The 19,840-nt window shown below is 38.3% G+C and overlaps 2 protein-coding genes across 3 annotated transcripts; both read left to right on the plus strand.

Moving 5' to 3' along the window:
• The first annotated feature begins 34 nt into the window (after positions 1 to 34).
• si:ch211-197l9.2 (microtubule cross-linking factor 1) lies at positions 35 to 11,907 on the plus strand. 2 transcript variants are annotated; one of them, XM_053483194.1, is made up of 10 exons: positions 35 to 646; positions 2,442 to 2,666; positions 4,215 to 4,373; positions 6,109 to 6,186; positions 7,167 to 8,279; positions 8,523 to 8,684; positions 9,266 to 9,493; positions 9,867 to 9,910; positions 9,999 to 11,373; positions 11,555 to 11,907. In XM_053483194.1, exons 1-9 carry the CDS (start codon positions 35 to 37, stop codon positions 10,021 to 10,023), a joined length of 2,646 nt encoding a protein of 881 aa, XP_053339169.1. In that variant the 3' UTR covers positions 10,024 to 11,373; positions 11,555 to 11,907. The 2 variants fall into 2 exon arrangements, with proteins under 2 accessions (XP_053339169.1, XP_053339170.1); XM_053483195.1 differs by having other exon boundaries at positions 10,011 to 11,373.
• A 1,379-nt stretch (positions 11,908 to 13,286) lies between these two features.
• On the plus strand, positions 13,287 to 19,326 carry sike1 (suppressor of IKBKE 1). Its single transcript, XM_053483196.1, has 5 exons — positions 13,287 to 13,772; positions 14,383 to 14,488; positions 14,607 to 14,749; positions 16,098 to 16,211; positions 17,976 to 19,326. Exons 1-5 carry the CDS (start codon positions 13,614 to 13,616, stop codon positions 18,093 to 18,095), a joined length of 642 nt encoding a protein of 213 aa, XP_053339171.1. The 5' UTR covers positions 13,287 to 13,613; the 3' UTR covers positions 18,096 to 19,326.
• Positions 19,327 to 19,840: the final 514 nt, after the last annotated feature.

Here is a 19,840-nt window from a genome sequence, read left to right on the forward strand (position 1 = left end):
TACTACTTTACTACATTTTTAGAGGTTGCCTCGTATGACGAAAGCAAAGGTCGAGGCTAGTTCTCCGGTCCACGCGCTCCTGTCCGGCGCAGTTAAAGCAGAAGCGCACAAGATGAACCAAGTGAAACAAAAAGACCCGAATTCAAAACCAAAGCGGGACCCGAAGGGCAGCCGAAAGGACGTCAGACGCTGCGAGAAAGCCAGGCGACCTGCTCCCGGTGCAATGAAAAGTCGAAACAAACCCTCCGGCTGCAGGACAGTTCCAGACGCCAGCGGCACAGGTGATGGTTTGAGTAAAGACTCCGGTGGAAAGACGGACAGCAGCTCAGAGATGTCCGACTGCACTTCGGAGGAAATCAGAGCAGCCAATAACAAAGTGCAGGGCCACGTTGAAATAGACAACAGAGTGGCAGATGCAGAGAGATCAGTGGATTGGGAAGGAGAAGGAGCCGAAATGGTCGACTTTCCCAGCTACACTCTGACACCAGCACTTGGAAGAGCAGAGAGAAGCGTTTCTCCTCTCACCTCCATGGACGGCAGATGGAAGTTCAGCGCATCGGGAGTTTTGGAGTTCAGCAGGGATGGAGCGCATGATGACCTGCTGAGGGAGATTGACGACTTACGATCAGAAAATGAATATTTGAAGGTACTATTAGAAAAACTTGAGTTAAAGCCGACCAAGTTTACCAACCTGTCTAAAAGTATTGCTTTTGTATGTCTTATATTGCATATACAGTACTGTAGTTTAGTCTGCTTACTAAACTGTCCTGTATATATTTAAATTTATTTACCAAAACTATCACTGGAATGTTACATTTAGCCTTTAGTATCTATCTGTGCCATGAGAGTAAATGGACTGTAATCTTCAACATTCTCTTAGGCACTTGTCATTTATCTGTTTTCAAGATGCATTACTCTCTTAGGTAAAAGATGTATATTACAGTTTTATACCAACCCTCTAAAGGTCCATCTCAGAGAGACAAGCAAAGATGCAGCTTATTACCTAATAAAAAAAGGAGCCTGTGCTAAAGACTTAGAGCAAAGTACACGTGACATTGTTTGTAAAGGATTTAGGATTTAGTTATCCTCTTAAAAAGAACCATTAACTGTCCCATTGTCTCTTACTGACACATAAAGCAGAAGGACAAGGTCCAGCAGGAGGTGATCACTGCATCAAAAGAGGTGTATCTGTACTAGGAAACTCCCATATACACCACTGATTTTCTAAAGTATCTACAAGTACCACTGAGCGTACACATCAAATTCCACAAAGCCAGGATACTTCCAGATTCATACAATTTCGGATGTATCTTGCTGAGGAATCCTTCCATGGTACAGCCATTTGTTGCCATGGCAAATAATCCACTCAAGGATTTGTCAGGAGACATTCACACCTCAAGCTCTATTTGCATTTTACACCTTTGCACAACTCTGCTCTTCCTTATTGTTTTTTTTTTAACTCAACATTGATTGATTGTTTAAAAAAAAAAAAACACTTCCAAAACCCTGACATCTATTGGGACATTACCCAGCCGCTACTTTTTATTTAGCCCAACCAAGCCCTCATAACTTAGTGACTTGATTTTCTGAATTATGGAGGATCCTTACAGTTTCCTGTAACGTTGAATTAAAACCGCTTTAATACATACATTTTTAAACAACATTGTCTAATTCGGACATGACCAACTGTTAAATAAGGTGGACACCTACAAGAATGCAAGTAAGAAAAAGTAGTTGTGGCATGGTACAATTTACACTCAAAAAAGGAAGCTGGCTGTATTGTCAGCTAACATAAAGCTCAACTTACTGCAATGCCTACATTATGTGCCCTCTTAGTTCTTTTATGCACATGACTCTGCCTGCGGTCTTCTCTCATCAAACTTCCGCTAAAATGCATCAAGATGCTGGATAACCTCTTTGAGAAGGGCAGTCATTGACATACAAAAGGGCCTTTACACCTCACAGCCATCACCTCTTACTGCTAGCTGTGAGGATTCCTAATAAAAGTTTCACCGATTCCCGTATACATCCACATACATGAGGTATCTGGTCATTTTACAAACTTTTTCTTTAGCATACTACCTTTCCGAGGACTCTGCCTCATACATCTGGCAAACGTTAAGTTTACCGGGGATTTCCCATACCCATATTTGTCCGGATACAGCTTTTTTCATGCAGTGGATGTGATTATTGAGCTTAGCTTGAAGTGTTTTAAGGGACACTACAAGCTCTGAAGAATTTTTTAGGCTGAAAGAGACTATCATGAAATGCTTATCTCTGCTGTGACAAGAGGCTGATACAACAGAGGCATCTTACAATAAGGATGTTTATAAATTCTAGTAGAATATTGTATAAATCAATGGTGAATGTAAAATGTACTTAAGTGTATCCAGTCGATGAAGCCACAGTGTGTGTAGTAATGAGATTTGCTTTCTGTTTAGGATGAATTGGAGGAGCTTCGCTCAGAGATGCTGGAGATGAGGGACCTGTATATGGAGGAGGATGTATACCATGTACAGGAGCTCAAGCAGCAACTGGAACAGGCCAACAAGACATGTCGCATTTTGCAGTATCGCCTTCGCAAGGCCGAGAGGCGCAGTCTGCGGGTTGCCCAGACTGGCCAGGTGGATGGCGAGCTTATCCGTACCCTGGAGCATGATGTTCGGGTTAGTATTCTCCACTTAGAGTGTCTGGAGCTGAAGAAACGATACGAGGAATCCATAAGCGTGGTTCTTGTGCATGCCTTTCTAATTCTATGAATCACAATGGTTCTGGGAAGATGAAGCACTTATTTTATTGTTTCATTCACTTTCAGTGTGTAATTTTGTCGGTCCACTCATCGACTTTCCTCACATTAACTTGTAATTTAACAAGTGACTTCCTTTCGCAGGAAAAACACTATGAAGCATGCCAATCCACACCACTCATCAATTTAGGACATGTGCTAAGTTTATATATTTAAGTGTTGCTCTGTAGGCCTTGACAAATGAATCAGGGCTCGGTGATTCAGTATGCTCTCACTTAAACTCGTGGAATCTGTTTTTTATTTATTTTTTATTTTTTTACAGGACTGAACCACAGTACTAAAAGTTTTACCAAAGATTGTGGCTATGGTAACATTTCAAGCCAAGGATATTCAGGTTTATATTGACATGCCTGAGATTTCATTATAGTCTGTATAGTGGGAGGCTTTCCTTTCTGGATGTGGTTCAATTATGTTTTACGGTAAAACAGAGGGAAAAATCCTGAGTGCTCTGCTTGCCAGCTGCTGTTTTGTGGCAGACCACTCACAACACAAGCATTTTTTGGTTTGAACTCATCAGCCAATCAGGAGACGAGAGTAAAGCAGGAACATTAAAAGCTAATCAACACAGCAGGGGTAGGCCACATCAGTGTGCACTTTCCTTGAAGACTGCCCCATGCTATGCAACAATTTTGGTTTTATATGTTTACCCTTTGTAGGCATACAATCTTGGTCCTTTTGAAAACTCAATAAGATTACATTTTTGCATTGTGCAGAAGGCTCCCCTTTGTAATCGATGATGTTAAAAAAAACTATTTTGTTTATAAGACTTGAGAGAAAAATTAAGAAAGAGAGACACACTGAAAAAGAGAATATATGTCAAGGCCAGCAGCATCAGTGGAGGAAGTCTCTTGGCAGCTGTCTGTGTTCACAGTGGGTTATGTACATGAGTCTATTTTAGAGACATGTAGAAGAAATAGATACCCCGTATATATTTTCTGCAGTCTGAAACAGTTGGATGTATATGTTTTTTATGTTAGCTAAAACATTGGAGATGTCTCTATGGATTCTCTCTTAAAGTGCATCACTTTCACTTTCTTTCAACATGTTCTAACCCTTTTCCATAAACAGTGAAAAGTATTATAGTACAGATCTTTAGATGCAGTAATGCCCTTTAAATCGCCAATCACCAGAATAGTAGAATAGAGAGCCCTGTACTGAATATTATGGTGTAGTCACATGAAACGTTTCCCCTGGATATTGCCACTGAAAAGATTTCGATTGTTATCCTCATAACACTAATATTTCAAATGAAGGACAACACAAGACTCATGTATTAAATAGAATACATATTTTAGCTCAAGTGAGTTTTACATTGAGCAACCTGAGCAGATGAAAGCTTGTTTTTATTCGATGGAAAAGGTTTGGATGGTTTATATTGTCATTTACACTATTTTAATAAATCTTTCAGGTAGCAAAAAGTGTGTCCCTGCGCCTGCACACTGAGCTCGAGGCAGTGCAAAAGAAGAGTTTGCGGCTGGAGTGGGAAAACGAAGAGCTGCGGGAGAGGTTGCAGAATCTGGAGGTGGCAAAGCAGGTCCTGCAGACGGAAATGAACAAATCTAGAGAGGTACAGAGTTAGACAATACCAACTAACAGCTGCTATATAAAACAAGTCGAAACCACAGCAAGTGTTTTTGAAAGGTTTCTTTCTTAAATTTATCCACCCATTCTCCTGTTCCTTAAGAAGGTTAGGGTGTCAGTCTGGCCTTGACCCCGACTATGTGTATAAAGGGTGTGACTAACAGCTGACTCTCTGGGCAAGGCAGAGTACTATGAGAACTGAGGGATAGGATTCAAGGCACAGCTGTCATTCTCACTTGTGGGTGCAGGGATAGAAAAAGAGATGAGAAGGAGAGGAGGAAGGATGATATATGAGTATATGATATGATCATATGATTCTATGACAGCATTATGTGACAGCATGCCTAGCAATGTATTACTTGATATATATATATATATATATATATATATATATATATATATATATATATATATATATATATATATATATATATATATCAACAGTATACAAAATATATTGGATAGAGAGATAGATAGATTTTTAGTCATTTTGGTAAAATTATTCAGATTAAACTTTTGCAGGAAGAGATATAGTGTTTAGCAAAATCATCCAAAATTCCCAGTGATATAACAAAAACAAGAAAAGAAAATGTCATACTGTTCATATACTGTGCATCCATCTAACATAAATATTAAAATTGATCCAGAGATTCCAGGAATTGCTTGTACCAGCATTGCTACAAAGTTTAATCCAGGATTCGATGCTTAAAGGTGGACAGCAACAGCTCAGCTCAGGCTGCTCATCTCTAACAGCTGCTGTCCTTCTCTGATCCTCATGAGCTGAGCAAATCAGTCCCAACCAGATTACCTAGCTCAACAGTCAGCTCAGAGGCAATCAATAAACCCACAAAATGAAGATGTGTAGACTCTTAATGAACTATAGTTTAGAAGATTGATTTCTGGTTGCTTTTACTACACGTGATGAAAAATTAATTTTGAGGGAGTCATTGAAAATTCATTATTTATTTATATTTATATGTTGACGTGACATTTGAATCAGTTGTTTAAAGTATTCATTATTCTGCGATATTAAAATGGGAATGTGGACGTAACTGAGGTTGTTTGTACGCCATTGTTTTATTCTTTAGTATATTCGATGTAGAAATCACCTAAACACTAGTTTGAGAGAGAAGGAGCCAGAGACTAACGATAGCCAGGATTTCTCTCATAGTCAGAGCAGCATGCATGCCCAGCCTGCTGTAATGAACCTGGACTTCTTAGTAATGGAAAATAAAAATGGCCTGCAGTAGAAAGTTTTTTATTTTCAATAGAGAGGAATGGGAGCATTTGTGTATTATTGCCAGGTTCTGTGTTCCCAGGATCATAAGAAATAAGCTTACGTGCTCTTCAATGGTTTATTAGCAGGCTAAAATCCCTTGAAATAATTGTCTAAATAATGAAAATGCTGTTGGTGTTTCATCAAAAACAACAAATTGTAGGGAAGGAAAAATTTTAAAATGTAGTTACTGTATATTCAGGCTTAGACACACATGAGATGTTTATGTAAAAGTGCATGATTTTTGTAGAAATGCTGTGGTGTGTGAGGAGCAGTGCACCGTAGCTCAACTTTCCAAAATGGCAATGCAAAGACCGTGTCTCTGTGATAAAATTTGTAGACTTTCGTTACCTGCACAAGTTCATTTTATTCACTAATCCCATTCTGAAGTTGGCTTTCCCCTTTCATTTAATAAATACATAAACAATGCTATATTCCACTACAGGTGTTTTCTCAAAATTCCCTAAAGAGAAGAAGTTTGAGATCAGCTGGAGGGAAGAGTGAAAAGAAGATTTATTCACAAGTGAATACAATGCATTTTATTTCAATAATAATAATAATAATAATAATAATAATAATAATAATATCTATATACAGGTGCATCTCAAGAAATTAGAATATAATTGAAAATTTATTAATATATTACATAGATTCATTACACACAGACTAATATATTTCAATAATTTATTTATTTTAATATTGATGATTATGGCTTGTAAAAACCCCAAATTCCGTATCTCAGAAAATTAGAATATTGTGAAAAAGCCCAATATTGGAGTCACATTTTCATCAGTGAATTAACTCAAAACACCGGCAAAGGATTCCTGAGCCTTTAAATGGTCTCTCAGTCTAGTTTAGTAGGCTACACAATCATGCGGAAGACTACTAACTTGAAAGAGAGGATTGCCAATTAAAAACCATTCAAGAATTTGGAGGAGTTTACAAGGAGAGGACATTTTTTTTAGATGAAAGTAAATTTTGCATTTCATTTGGAAATTAAGTGGAGAGACACAGAGATCCAGTGTCAATTTTGCACGGTCAGTGGTGGTTTGGGAGCCATGTCATCTGCTGGTGTTAGTCCACTGTGGTTTATCAGATCCAAGGTCAGCGCAGCCAGCCTAACCCTAACCCTACCAAAAAGTTTAAGAGCACTTTATGCTTCCCTCTGCTAACCAGCTATATGAAGATGCTGATTTCATTTTTCAGCAGGACTTGGCACCTGCCTACACTGTCTAATACCTGGTTTAAGCACCATGGTATCCCTGTTTGGCCAGCAAACTCGCCCGACCTAAACCCCATAGAAAAAAAAAAAAAAAAAACATTTGAAATATATCAGTTTGTGCGTAATGAAACCTATATAATGAGTTTTGCTATTTTTAAATTACTGAAATAAATCAACTTTTCAATTATATTTATATTTATTGAAATGCACCTGTGTGCGTGTGTGTGTGTATACACAATTGCTACACTAAGTATTGTATAAAAACATTCTGTGTTAAATAGGATGATAGTGCTGATATGAAATGCCAGCTGCACTTTGCTAAAGAGGAATCAGCTCTCATGTGCAAGAAGCTGACTAAGATGGCTGAGGAATGTGAGACCATGAAAGAGGAATTATCCAAGTACAGACTGCTTTATGGCGATGTTGATGCATCTCAGGCTGCGACAGGGACCAATAACTCTGCCCACACACGTGAAGCTGAGGTCAAAGTTCATCTTCGACTGGTGGAAGAAGAAGCAACCCTGCTGAGCCGAAGGATTGTGGAGCTGGAAGTGGAGAACCGAGGGCTGAGAGCGGAGATGAATGAAATGCGAGAGAGGGCAGGATGGGGCCAAGAGGAGGAAGATGAGATTATGGAGGGCAGAGAGAAGTGTCTACCTACATCTTTGCTTAAAGAGAAAGAAAAAGACACCCACTGTGTTAAACATAATGGGCATCCAGGATCTGTAGAAAAAAATGAAGGCAACGTTCAGTCAGTTGGTGTGGTAAAACTAGATAACTGTTCTTTAAGTCATATCCTTAGAGAGAGGCCAGTGGATGTGGTGACAAACCATCCTAAAGACCAAAATATATGCAATGAAAATGGAGAAAAAGGGCAGGGTTCTACTATTAGCCTAAAAAACCCAGAAACTCTGCTTACAATTCGTGACCAGGCTATGCTGGTTAGATCAATTATCCAGTTCTTAATCCCACCAGCAAAAGACAGCTTCTCACCAATGACCAACCATAATCTTTGCTCTTTCCTCAGCAAAACTGAGGTTAATTCTCAATACATGAATAATGCATGGGTTTTGGATCCTATGATGAGTCCCTTGACCAGTGGACTGGAAGTTCTACAAACCCAGTTATGCACTCTTGTGGCAAAGCTGGATTCTCTGGTAAATTCTGTGCGCAATAAAATTGGTCAAGATACTTATTCAGAAAGTGTGCTAGAAACAGGTAACCAAGTAGCACAGCAATGTCCTGGTGAGAAAAGGACCTGCAATTGTAGCAGCGATGAGGAACAAATCAGTAACCAGGCCAGTCTTGAGGTCCTTACATTACAACTCCGCTGGTTCCTCCAGCAGTGGCGGCAAGGAGAGAGGCCATTTGGAAAAGACAAGAACCTGTTTGAGGTAATGCTATATAATAAATGATAGCAGGAGCTGCTAATTAAGTAATTGCAGTCTATGGAATTTAGAAGAAAAATACAATATTTGTGACCTAGGTAACCCATGTGGCTCTAGAAAACATTTTCATTGACTAAGGATCCAGCTTGCTGAAATAGTTATTTGCTTACTTTGTACATATGATATTTGTATTGTTGTGCTGAGCATGTTTGATACATCAGGCTTTTCTCATTTCAATAATCTCTCCAGGTGAATGCAGTTCTTCTCTCAGATCTAAAAGCAGCACTGCAGGATCTATGTTGTGAGCTGCAGGAGGAATATCAGGCTGGCCAGCAGGTTGCACAACAGTTTGCAGACGCTAAAGCAGCATGGACTGTGGAGAGTACAGAACTTAGGAACCTCATAAGCAGGGTAAGAGATCAAAACAAAACTCGCTAGAAAACAAATTTCATGGCTCACTGTTTTCTGACTGTGAAAAACATTGTTTTCTAAACAGTAAGAAACGTAGTTATCATAAAATACCAAGTTTTGCTGTATCAGGAAGACCAGACATATGCCAAACTTCTCACCAAGCTACATTCAAATTAGGGTAAATGAGTTTAAAGGGTCAGCACTGTAGCCTTGCACCTACTGGGTCATGGCTTCTATACCCACCTCAGGTCTGTGTGCATGGAGTTTGCATGTTCTTCCCATGCTTGGTGGGTTTCCCCACGGTTACTCCAGTCTCTTCTTACAGTCTTTAAAGACATACAGATTAGGCTGATTGGTGTATTCACATTCCTCATAATGACTGACTGTTGGAATGGACTAGCACCCCAAATCCACAATGTACTGTACCTGTCTAGTACCCTGAGTCCCCTGGGATAGTCTCCAGGACTCCAGCGACCCTGTACAGGATAAGCAGTATAGAGAATAACTAAGAGAGTGAATGAAAGTTTAAAGGGGTTTAAAGTATAAGGTAAATGCTTTTGTGTGTTTTCTTATGCACACAGCTGGAGAGTACATCTGAGACAAATGATTTTCCAGACCCAAAGATGGCATTGCAGAAGGATTATTTTGAGGAGCTTCAGAAGCTTTTAGATGAGTCCCATGCTGCCGTCATTGATCTGACCAGTCAACTGAAAGTATGTGAGAGCAACTGGAACTGTGAGCCCCGTGAGCTCCTTAAACACTTTAGTAAAGTCCATTTTGACTGGAAAAATCAAAGCAAGTACAATGAGGTAAAGATTATTCATACTTATACAAAAGTTTGCATTGTGCATATTGCCATTTCTTTTTTTCATTAGACCATATTCTTATTCACTTACATATGTAGCACTAGTGGTTATCACAAATCCCCATATTACTCACAAACTGGTCTTGTTTTAAACTGTTGTTTCAAACTCATGGAACATAATTTAGGCAATAATTACTGCTCTGTAAATATGTACGAGGCAAAATATAGTATAATCACTTTCTAGAGCAGACAGTTCTGTTCCGCTATATATCACTTGTAATAGTTTTCATTATGCATAACTTAATTTATATTGTTCACAGATAAGTTTTTAAAATTGAGAAAAAATTATTTAACTGAAAATTGTAATTAACTTTCAGTCTCAGGCATTCCCGCTCTCCCAGAAAAGAGAAGAAACTAAGAGGTTGGATTCCTTTTCATAATTTATATATACCCTGACTCTATCATGATCATTTGAACCATCAATTGAATTTCATTATCTATAATGTAAGTGTTTATTCCAGACTAACTCATTAAGCTGGTACATCAACACAGAGGTCCAGCAAGAATTGGATATACCTCACCCAAGAGGCAGCTTTGTTAGACAGAGAAGCTCCATGGAAGACCTGGGATTGTCCCATCATGCCAAATAGCTTCTCCAATCTGAATCTAAAGCAGAAAGCAACACAGAAGAGCCACACAGCTCCAGAGAAAACCAGCATCCGTATATACTACAGTCCCCCTTTAGCCCGAAGGATTCTTTTAAGTTCTGTGTTTTTTAAAGATGAGGACAAATGTGAAAGGAAACCACACTGCCATAACTCTAAAGATAGAAATGAAACGAATGTCTGTAATACCTGGCAGGATATGTTACCTTTTCAGTGCCAGAGTATGATCGAGCAGAGTCCATTTGCTCTTATTAGATCCAATTCATTGTCTGATTTCCAGTCAGCTGGTGTTCCATCTTCGTCTTGCTTGCCCTTCAGTGGATGGGAGGTCTCAAGAAATCTAAGTGATGACATGAAAGAAATGACAGCAAGTGTGCTTGAAAGGAGGAGAAGGAGCATCTCAGGTAGCCACTCTGTTGGGGTAATCAGTATTGGAACTCAGACTAATACTCAGCCACAGGTAAATAGTGTTGGACTTCAAACTGACATCTATCAAGGTGCAGGTGCAAGCAAACACCGGTCACCCAGGGTTCCCACATTTGTGTCTGCCCGCTCTCAAAACATTTCATCTTCCCTAGAGAAGATGCCTGGCTCTTTAGAAAAGCCTTCACCTTGTTTAAATTCACCCAAACTACAGCGAAGGCATTCCACCTCATCCCCCTTTTCCTCCAGCTCTTCTTCTTCCAACACTACAAATTCCTCATGTTCTTTCAACTCAGCTTCCATGTCCTCATCCTCATCTTTGGCCAGCAACTCCAAATTGGATCCTCCTAAGGAACGTAGTGTATGGAGTGTTCCACAGTGTAGTACTAGCAACACGAGACCCAGCGCAGCATTTGGGAGTAGCAATGAGAGATCTGCTGGCCGTAGGACTGCAGGAATCCACAAGTATGGCCTGGTTCAAGAGTTTTTCCGTAATGTGTGTGGTCGTGGAGAAAAACCAAGTCCACCAAATCCAGGAGGGGATAAAATATCAGATATAAGAAGGGATCATGCAAGTTCAGCAAAATTGAAGAAAAAAGAAGGGCCTCCTTCTCGGATACCCACAGCACCACTGGGAAGGAGTGACAGTGTCACCAGAATTGTTAATCACAGATTTATGAAACAAGGTAGGAGCGAGGAGCTACGATCAACCCAGACACAAATACAGGGTCAGTGTCACAACCAGACCACGACAACCATAAGTAAGGACAAAGGTTTTGGCCCTGCAACTCTGGAGGTAGGTGACATTAACTACGTATAGTACTATACCGTATATTCAGTATGTAACTGTGTTTTACAGATCACACTTAGCAGTTATGTATTTTATCATGGTGCTGGCAAAAATATTTAGAAGTGTGTATATATCTTTGAATGCTTTCCTTTCTTTTATTCTTGACACTTGATCTTTCCTCTTTAAGGATACCCCCTGTGGCTGCAGCTCTCGAACTTTAGCCTCCTGCTTTGCTAGAGTTTCTCGCTCCAATCCTCGTCATACCCACAGCCACTGTAAGCTCCGCCCCACAGCAGCTGGTGGGAAAGGAAATCTGCTTTCTCAGTGATTGGTGACATCACCATACTGATACCAATACACAGCTGACAGGATACTTTTAAAAAAGTGAAGCAGCTAACTTTTAGGATGTTTTCAGCCTCTTCTAATAATCTGAAGTTTTATTGTCATACTGGATTGCTGTTTGGTGTATTGATTTAAAGCTTTAAATGTGTTATACATTAAACTTTTACATTAACATTATACTTAATCTAATGTATTATGGCCAAGATATAGAAAATCTATTTATGTTTTGTTCTTTCTGTTTTGTTGTTTGTTATACTATTTAAATATCTGTAATAGTATCTCCTGACATATACTGTAAAAATCTTTAACAGTAAATAGTCTTACACGGTTGTAAAAAGATATATAAAATGTCTGTAAATAAAAATTTCTTTTAACATTGGTTTTTGTTTCTTATAAAGTGCATAAATCTTATCATAAGAGGACCATTCAATGTTATTAAATATGCGAAGAGACTAGCAAGGGATTATTTTACACAGTATTTTAAATGGCCAAATTTAATAATATTACAAGCAACACAGTGGAAAATGACACAGAGAATTAAAGGACCAGGATTTCTTAGCATGTGTTACTGACTGTGTGGAGGTTTTTGTTGGTTTGTTTTTAAAGGTTCCTGTTGATAGCTGGTAGGTTTTTATGCCCAATCTGAAATGCCCTGGGTGTCAGTAAGTGTAAATGATTGGTTTCCCTTCGGAAGTGTGTTCCCACCTCAGCAGTCCTGTGATTCGCACCAGATCCAACACAACCCTGACTAAGATAAAGTGGCTACTTAAAATTACTGAACTGTCTTACTTTATATATATTTTGCAAGATATTACTAATCATGATTTATCCTTCTGAGGTCTGTGAACACATTCTAATAAATTGTAAAAGTAGAAATCTTTTCTGTGGCCTCGCACCTCTAGGGTCCAAGTTTGATTTCTGTTTTGGGTCTGGGTGTATGGAATTTTAATTAAAGTTCTTTCCGTGCTTGGAGAGATTGCTCCCGGTACTTCGGTTTCTTCCCACAGTTAAAGACATGCAGATTAGGGTAATTGGCATTCCCAAATTGACTGACACCCCGTGCAGGGTGTACGCCACATCATACTCCTGGAATAGACTCCAGTCCCCCTGTGACCCTGTATGCAGGATAGAGCGGCATAGACGATGAGTAAGTGTGTGAGATACTTCAGACATAAAAGGCCTGGTTCCAGTAATTTTTACATTAACACTTTCTTGCAACACTGTACAGGATAAGCGGTATAGAAGATAAATGAACGATAACCTTTTTTTTTTATGTAAGACCTAACACATCAATAGTACATTGAAAACTAAAGGGATATATTAACTGCAATACTTATGCTACCAGCCATATACTAATATCGCAGCTTATATTCTCTTAAACTGCAGTATTCATAGAAAATATAAAGCTTAGCTATAAATAGCTAAAAATTAAGTTTTTATAGAATATGAAGTGTGAATTTGGAATGTTTTCTTTTTTTTTTGTCTGGAAATTCAAAAACCATAGTCGTCAAAAAACCGGCGGGGGGGGGGGGGGGCGGCGGCAGTAAAACCGGAAGTACGTCAGAAAAGCGCGCCGTTGTTTAGGTGTAAAACCTTTTAAGGATCCGGTTAAAACTTTGACTTTTGTTGTTTATTTATTTTTCTTTCCTGTAATATTGCAAGTTATTCTTATCAATATAATTTATATTTCAGTATTAAACCGTACTTATGAAAAATGTAGCTAATGAATATAACGCTACATCTGCGTCATTCATTACTTATTTAAGTCTCTTGCTAGCTTGCTAGTTACTATCAAGCTAATATCGGTGTTTACAACAACTAGCTAAGTTAGCCTAAGAGCGATACTCAGTTTGCAGGTATACAATTTCTCCTTGATTTGTACATTAAATAAATTTTTTTTTTAAATGTCGTGCACCCTGGAAAAGGTTTTGTCTGATGCTCGGACTTTGCTGGAGCGGTTAAAAGAGCACGACACTGCAGCCGAGGGTCTGATCGAGCAGTCTAGTGCTCTCAACCAGAGAATACACTGCATGAAGGAAGTCGGAAACGCTCTTCCTGACAAGGTAAGCCTGAACTGTAGGTACAACCAGGAGGCTGGTCTCAGTGCAAGCAAAGAGCTGTCCCACAGTTTTGGAGGTAATCAGCTATGCAGACATTAGTTCTAAATTAGTCAATGAGCTGAATCTAGTAAGTAAAGTTATATCTTTGCAAGTTAGTCTATTCACCCTACCTTGGGACTGTTTGTGTGGAGTTTACATGTTCTCCTCGTGCTTGGCGAGTTGCCCTTAGGTACTCTGGTTTCCTCCCACAGTCCAAAGACATGCAGGTTCCCAAATTGCCTGTAGTGTGTGAATGAGTGTGTGCGTCCTGTGATGGATTGGCACCCTGCCCAGAGTGTACCCCGTCTTGTGCCCGAAGTTTTCTAGGATAGGTACTAGGCTTCCTGAGATCCTGTATATGATAAGTGATATAGTAGATTAATGAATGAATGAATGTATTTATCCTCACTTGAGACAATACAGACTGCTCATTTCAGTGTTTAAAATGAGACACAATATTAAAATCTGCAGTTTTAACCTCTGGAACCGAAATCTAATACTATCTGGTCTGACTAATACTCCCTAAGCTATTACAAATTCTGGCTAACAGTCTATTTCACCCCCCCCCCCCCAGTACATGGAGACAATTCCAGGATATCAGGAGCTGTCCAAAACCAAACCGCACATTCTTCTGACCCAGGAGAACACCCAAATCAAGGAGCTTCAGCAAGAGAACAAAGGCATGGTTCCTAATTCCCTTAAATTTTACAAACATTTCTGATTGCATAGTTTTTAGAAGCTTAGTACACCCTAACATTTTAAACAAGGCTTGGTTATATTTATCTTTTTCTTGCACAGAGCTCTGGCTTTCTTTGGAAGAGCATCAGTATGCCTTGGAGTTAATTATGGGTCGATACCGGAAACAAATGCTGCAGCTGATGATGGAAAAGAAGGAGATGGATACCAAACCTGTGCTCAGCCTTCATGAGGACCATGCCAAAGTACATATTTTAATCGATTCATCAATATAGGATGTGGTGTTCCAATTTTTTTTTTTTTTAATAAAAAAATTTGACACCAAGAGCTAGTAAAATATTTTCAGTTACTTAATAATAATAATAAGATTGTTGTAAGCTATATATTGTATGATGGTAAGTCAGAAACTATCCACACTCTGGTATTATTGAAACTCTGCTTGACCGACTTTTAAGGCACCGTTCAAGGCTACTGTCTCGCCAGTCACTGCTCTGCAGGTGTGAACATGTTACATATTTGTCACACATTATCAACTGCAGTGCAAGCAACAACGGATGCTCCACTTGTGATTTTCAAGTAAAAAAAAAAAAGGAGTGTGCAGAGATCAGTTTTTGTGGTCTGAGGGTGTACCTAGTGCCAAAACAACTCACAGATGACCATAAACAGATGCGTTTGAATATCTGCAAACAAAAATTTGGACCAATACGCTAAAAAAGGTGAAAGTTTCTTAAAGGTAATTATTCGTTATGCCGAGACATGAGTTGATTACTACGAGCCTGAGAGAAAACGGCAGAGTATGGCACAAAAACATTCTCAATGGCTGACTAAGAAAAATTTGAAAACTCAACCATCAGCTGGAAAATTCATCAATTCTTATAGGTATAATCAAGGGCCAGTTTTAGAACATTATCTGGAAAAAGGTTCAACAATTAACAGTGCTTATTATAGTGAAATGTTTATTGAAGAGCCGGAGCCTACACATCAGATTAAACACAGGGGACTGCTATCCAAGGGAGTTGTGATCTTGCATGACAATGCACGTCCTCACACTTCTATTCACACAGTAGACATCCTGCAAAACTTTCTTGTGAAGTATTAAAGCATCCTCCCTATAGTCCTGCTTTTGCTTCATCAGACTTTCACCTGCTTGGTCCCCTGAAAGCAGCCCTATGAGGACATTCACTTCTGATAAAGAAGTAAAGGCAGCTCAGCCTAAAAAATTAAGGAATATAAAAGCTTGTTGACCGATGGACAATGTTTATTGAAAAAGCAAGGAGGCTATATCGAAAAAAACAATGTATTTGCATTTTATAAAAGTTAATTAAAATTCTACAGTTCTACAGCCAGAGTACAGATCATTTTTGACTCACCCTTGTATACAAATTGTATCCTAATGTATACTGTATATTTAAAACGCAACAGGAATTCTTGTTAACTGCTTTTGGTATATGATTGCAGCATTTTGCATGTTTTAGGGAACGTTCCATGTTTATCACCATTGAGAATTTCAGTTGCACATATTATATTTGCATACTAGTAATAATAAGACTTGGTGCAAATACTTATTAAACCTGTTCTTTTAATTTTGCTCAGGAGGTGCAGGGTCAACTGGAGCGGATTTGTGAGATGGGCCAGGTAATGCGCAGAGCGGTACAGGCGGATGACCAGCACTACTGTTCTGTAAAAGAGAGACTGGCTCAGCTGGAGGTAATATAGTGACCCATGTCGATTCCTCTCTGTAACTTGGAGAAAGTAAAAGCACATTTGTTTTGAGGGTCAGGAGGAATGTTAACACTATCTGCTAATTCAGTTTCCTAGCTGGAATATTTGGAACAAAAATTTCACTGTGACAAAAAATGTAATTATATACAGTGGAACGTTGGATTACGAACATACGAGCCCGCTTCTGGAACGAAGTATTTCAAAACACCCACAAGCCAAAGCACATTTCCCCGTAAGAAATAATGGAAACTTAAATTATTCCTTCCACAGCCCCCCAAAAAAACATAAAAATAATTACATACAAAATATAAAGTAAAAAAAAAAAAAAACTGCACTTTACCTTTACAAAAAAGTAAAAATAAGTCCTGACAGATAAGTGTTTCCGTTCATGCCCGTAGGCGCTGTGTGTGTGTGTGTGTGTGTGTGTATGTGTGGTTATGTGTGTGTTTGTGTGTGAAGCTAAAGTTTAAGGAGAGAAGCGATTAGACCCTGCCCTCTTCTTGTCTTACACAGTACCTCTTCTTTTTCTCTTTTTTGAGTTGTTCACACACCCATAACAGAAGGACTGTTTAATCGGAAAAATTAAAAAGGAACATTGCTAATGACACTCGCGTGACCACATACTAATGGAATCACTGCTGTAAAGTAAATATAAAACAAATTAACCTGCACTTTACCTTTGAAAAGAATTGCAACAGAGCAGTATTTCTGTGTAGAGCAGAGTGTGTGTGTGTGTGTGTGTGTAAAGGCAAGAGGAGAAGGTGTGAAAAAAATTGATCTTTAACCTCTCCGATGAAACTTTTTGAAGCACATATACACGTGTCCTATATGAAACAGTACATGTGCGCTGTACACACACGCATACAGACACAAAATAAAATATGTTTTACACACACACACACACGCGTGGTCAATGTTATAGTAAACAGTACATGTGTGCAAGCAGGTTGATTATAACAGTGAGAGTCGAGCACTAAGACCCAGCAGGGGAGACGATTACCCACAATTCTGCAGCACAAGAGAAAGAAAAACTGTTGGCAAAGTTGTGATCACGTGAAACTCGGCATCAAAACAAGAAGCGCATGCATGATACATGATACTCGGTACTCGTAAACCAAGACTTGTTCGTTTTCGAAAGTCAAAATTTATTAAACATCTTTGCTTGTCCTGCGAAACACTCGCAATCCGAGGTTCCACTGTACTTTTTTTAATATTATTTTTATCTATTTATTAATTTATTTTAAATAAAGTAATAAACCTAAATAAATATGCTGTTTATTTTAGTATTACGATAAAAAAAAGAAATCCTGAGTCAACGTTTTTTTTTCTTCCCTTTATTAGTTTTTGTTACAATTCTAAACAAACTTGCTGTGTGATAGTTTGGTGTTTGCGGCCAGCAGGATTATAGAGGAACAGCAACATTTTACTACCCTGAATACAAAGGAATATATCTAAATATATGCCGATACATGAATTGCCAAACGAAAGAATTGTGATATGTAACTGAATCTGTTTTTTTTTTCCCCCCAAACTGTATTAGTTTAAGTTTGTACCCATAAGTCATGTTTAATATCCCACAAATTCCTGGTCCTCAAAAGAATCATCAGTTGTGAAGAATTATTACACCTGATTCCTGAAATTTTCTAAAATGCAATGGAAATGCCTTTTTTGTTTTGTTTTTTTCACAGTTTTTATCACAGTTCTGTCAGTTCCCACTTATCTAAATGAAATTTGCTCTATTTACTTCAGATTGAAAACAAGGAGCTGCATGATCTCTTGTCCATCAGTAAAAATATGTTAAAGCCAAAGCGGGAGGAAGCGAGCCAACCGGATCCAGAGTCCAAGCCCAAAGATACTGACAAGAAGTGATGCTGTCTAAAGACATAAACCATCATCCTGCTTTATGGCTACAGTCTGGTGCAGTTTCCGTCCTACCTTCTCAGGTTACCTGTTGGTGTACATGTGTGTTGTGGCTTTTTGGTGTTGCTGACTTGTCTCAGTGTAACCTGGCCTCTTCTAACCCGCTGAATGGAGTAGTAGAGTGAAAAATTGTTTTCTGTTTCTCTCAGGAAAGACTAATAGCCTCTGGTTGTCTGTTTAAACAGAAGGCAAATTTATGACAAATGAAAATGTTCATGCAGCCTGTTTATATAAGCCTTTAAAATGAACCTCAACATAGTGCCTTGCAAAAGTATTTAAACCCTCTACATATTGTTATGCGTTGACATGGAAACCAAAGCCTTCATACTGATATAATAGCTGATTTTTAGACAGAATCAGCACTGAATTATTTTCTGTCCAGTGCACTCGTGCCAATCCTGTTGGCATTTTAATTAAGAAATTAAACCTTGATTATTCCTCCCACACCGTGAGATATTGTTTTAGGAAAGAAGGAGAGAGAAGCCAATCTAATTTTATAATTAGACACAAACTTTAGTAAGATAACTCAATTAGGATGGCCATAAATTAGCTACTACTTCAAACCATAATTACTATTTAAAGTAGTAGCTAGTTTATGGCCATTCTATAAGTATAATATAATCAAAGTGCCCATGAAAAAGGTCAGTGTGAACACATTATTCTTTAATGATTATATTTGCGGCATCCACTTAGCATACTAGAGCACTGGATATTATTGGGGTTTGTAATATTCTGTTTAAGTGTTTTATTCAGCATAACCTTGGGTGCTGCCTAAAGAAAGGTTCTGGATGGTTAAATACTTTTACAAGATGCAAATTCACTTTAAAAAAAAAAAAAAATTTATTTCTCCTAGTTATGCAACCTTGTATCTGAATGGCCTGGTAGTTTTTATTTAATTTTTTATTTAATCATAACGTGAACTTTTCAGTTTTAATAATTCAACACATGACTCTAGGGTGAAAGATGGTTCTGGTTGTTCAGACATTGTGTACTTTATGATGGTAGGTAAGAACGAAAGAACATTGTTCCATGATAAAGAATAAAACTTTTAGTGTTGTGCATGTCCTTGTATTATTAGGTTGTTGTGTTCTATTGTCTTAATATGTCTTTATTTTGTTTTTAAATATGTCAAACATGAGAAAATTTTAAAAAGTAAAGATGTTATAAATTGGTAACCATTACAAAAGCAGTCTGAATTTTATTGAAATCCAGTTTCAATGTTGTCTTGATACATGTCGGTAAGTGATGCAACGTACATTTATTATCATCTTACATTCCTTGAAAGTTTATATGCTAACCACAAAACTATTTTTAAAAAAGAAAAGAAACCCTCTGTGTAAAAGGTTTGCAGTAGAAATCTAGCCCATTTGCTTTTTAGAGTGGGAGCGCTCAAAGGGATTGACACCACACACAAAGTGAAGTATCATTCTCTAAGTATACTGTAGTTAGATCACATTTGATTTATACAGTTGAAGCTTATACTGTATACTGAATACAAGTGGGCACTCCACTTTGGAAACACTGAGTAAAAATTTATTGTACAGAAACATCTTAAACCAAAACATGATTCAATTATGACTTCAAGTGCTTAAACTGTTCAAGATCATCAAACAGCTAAAAAAAAAAAAAGAATGAATCACCAGAACTCAGCTTGCATTACTGAAGAGAGAGAGTCTATATCTTAGGCTCAGATG

Source organism: Clarias gariepinus, chromosome 22 (genome assembly GCF_024256425.1).
Source record: "Clarias gariepinus isolate MV-2021 ecotype Netherlands chromosome 22, CGAR_prim_01v2, whole genome shotgun sequence".
Lineage (NCBI taxonomy): Eukaryota > Metazoa > Chordata > Actinopteri > Siluriformes > Clariidae > Clarias > Clarias gariepinus.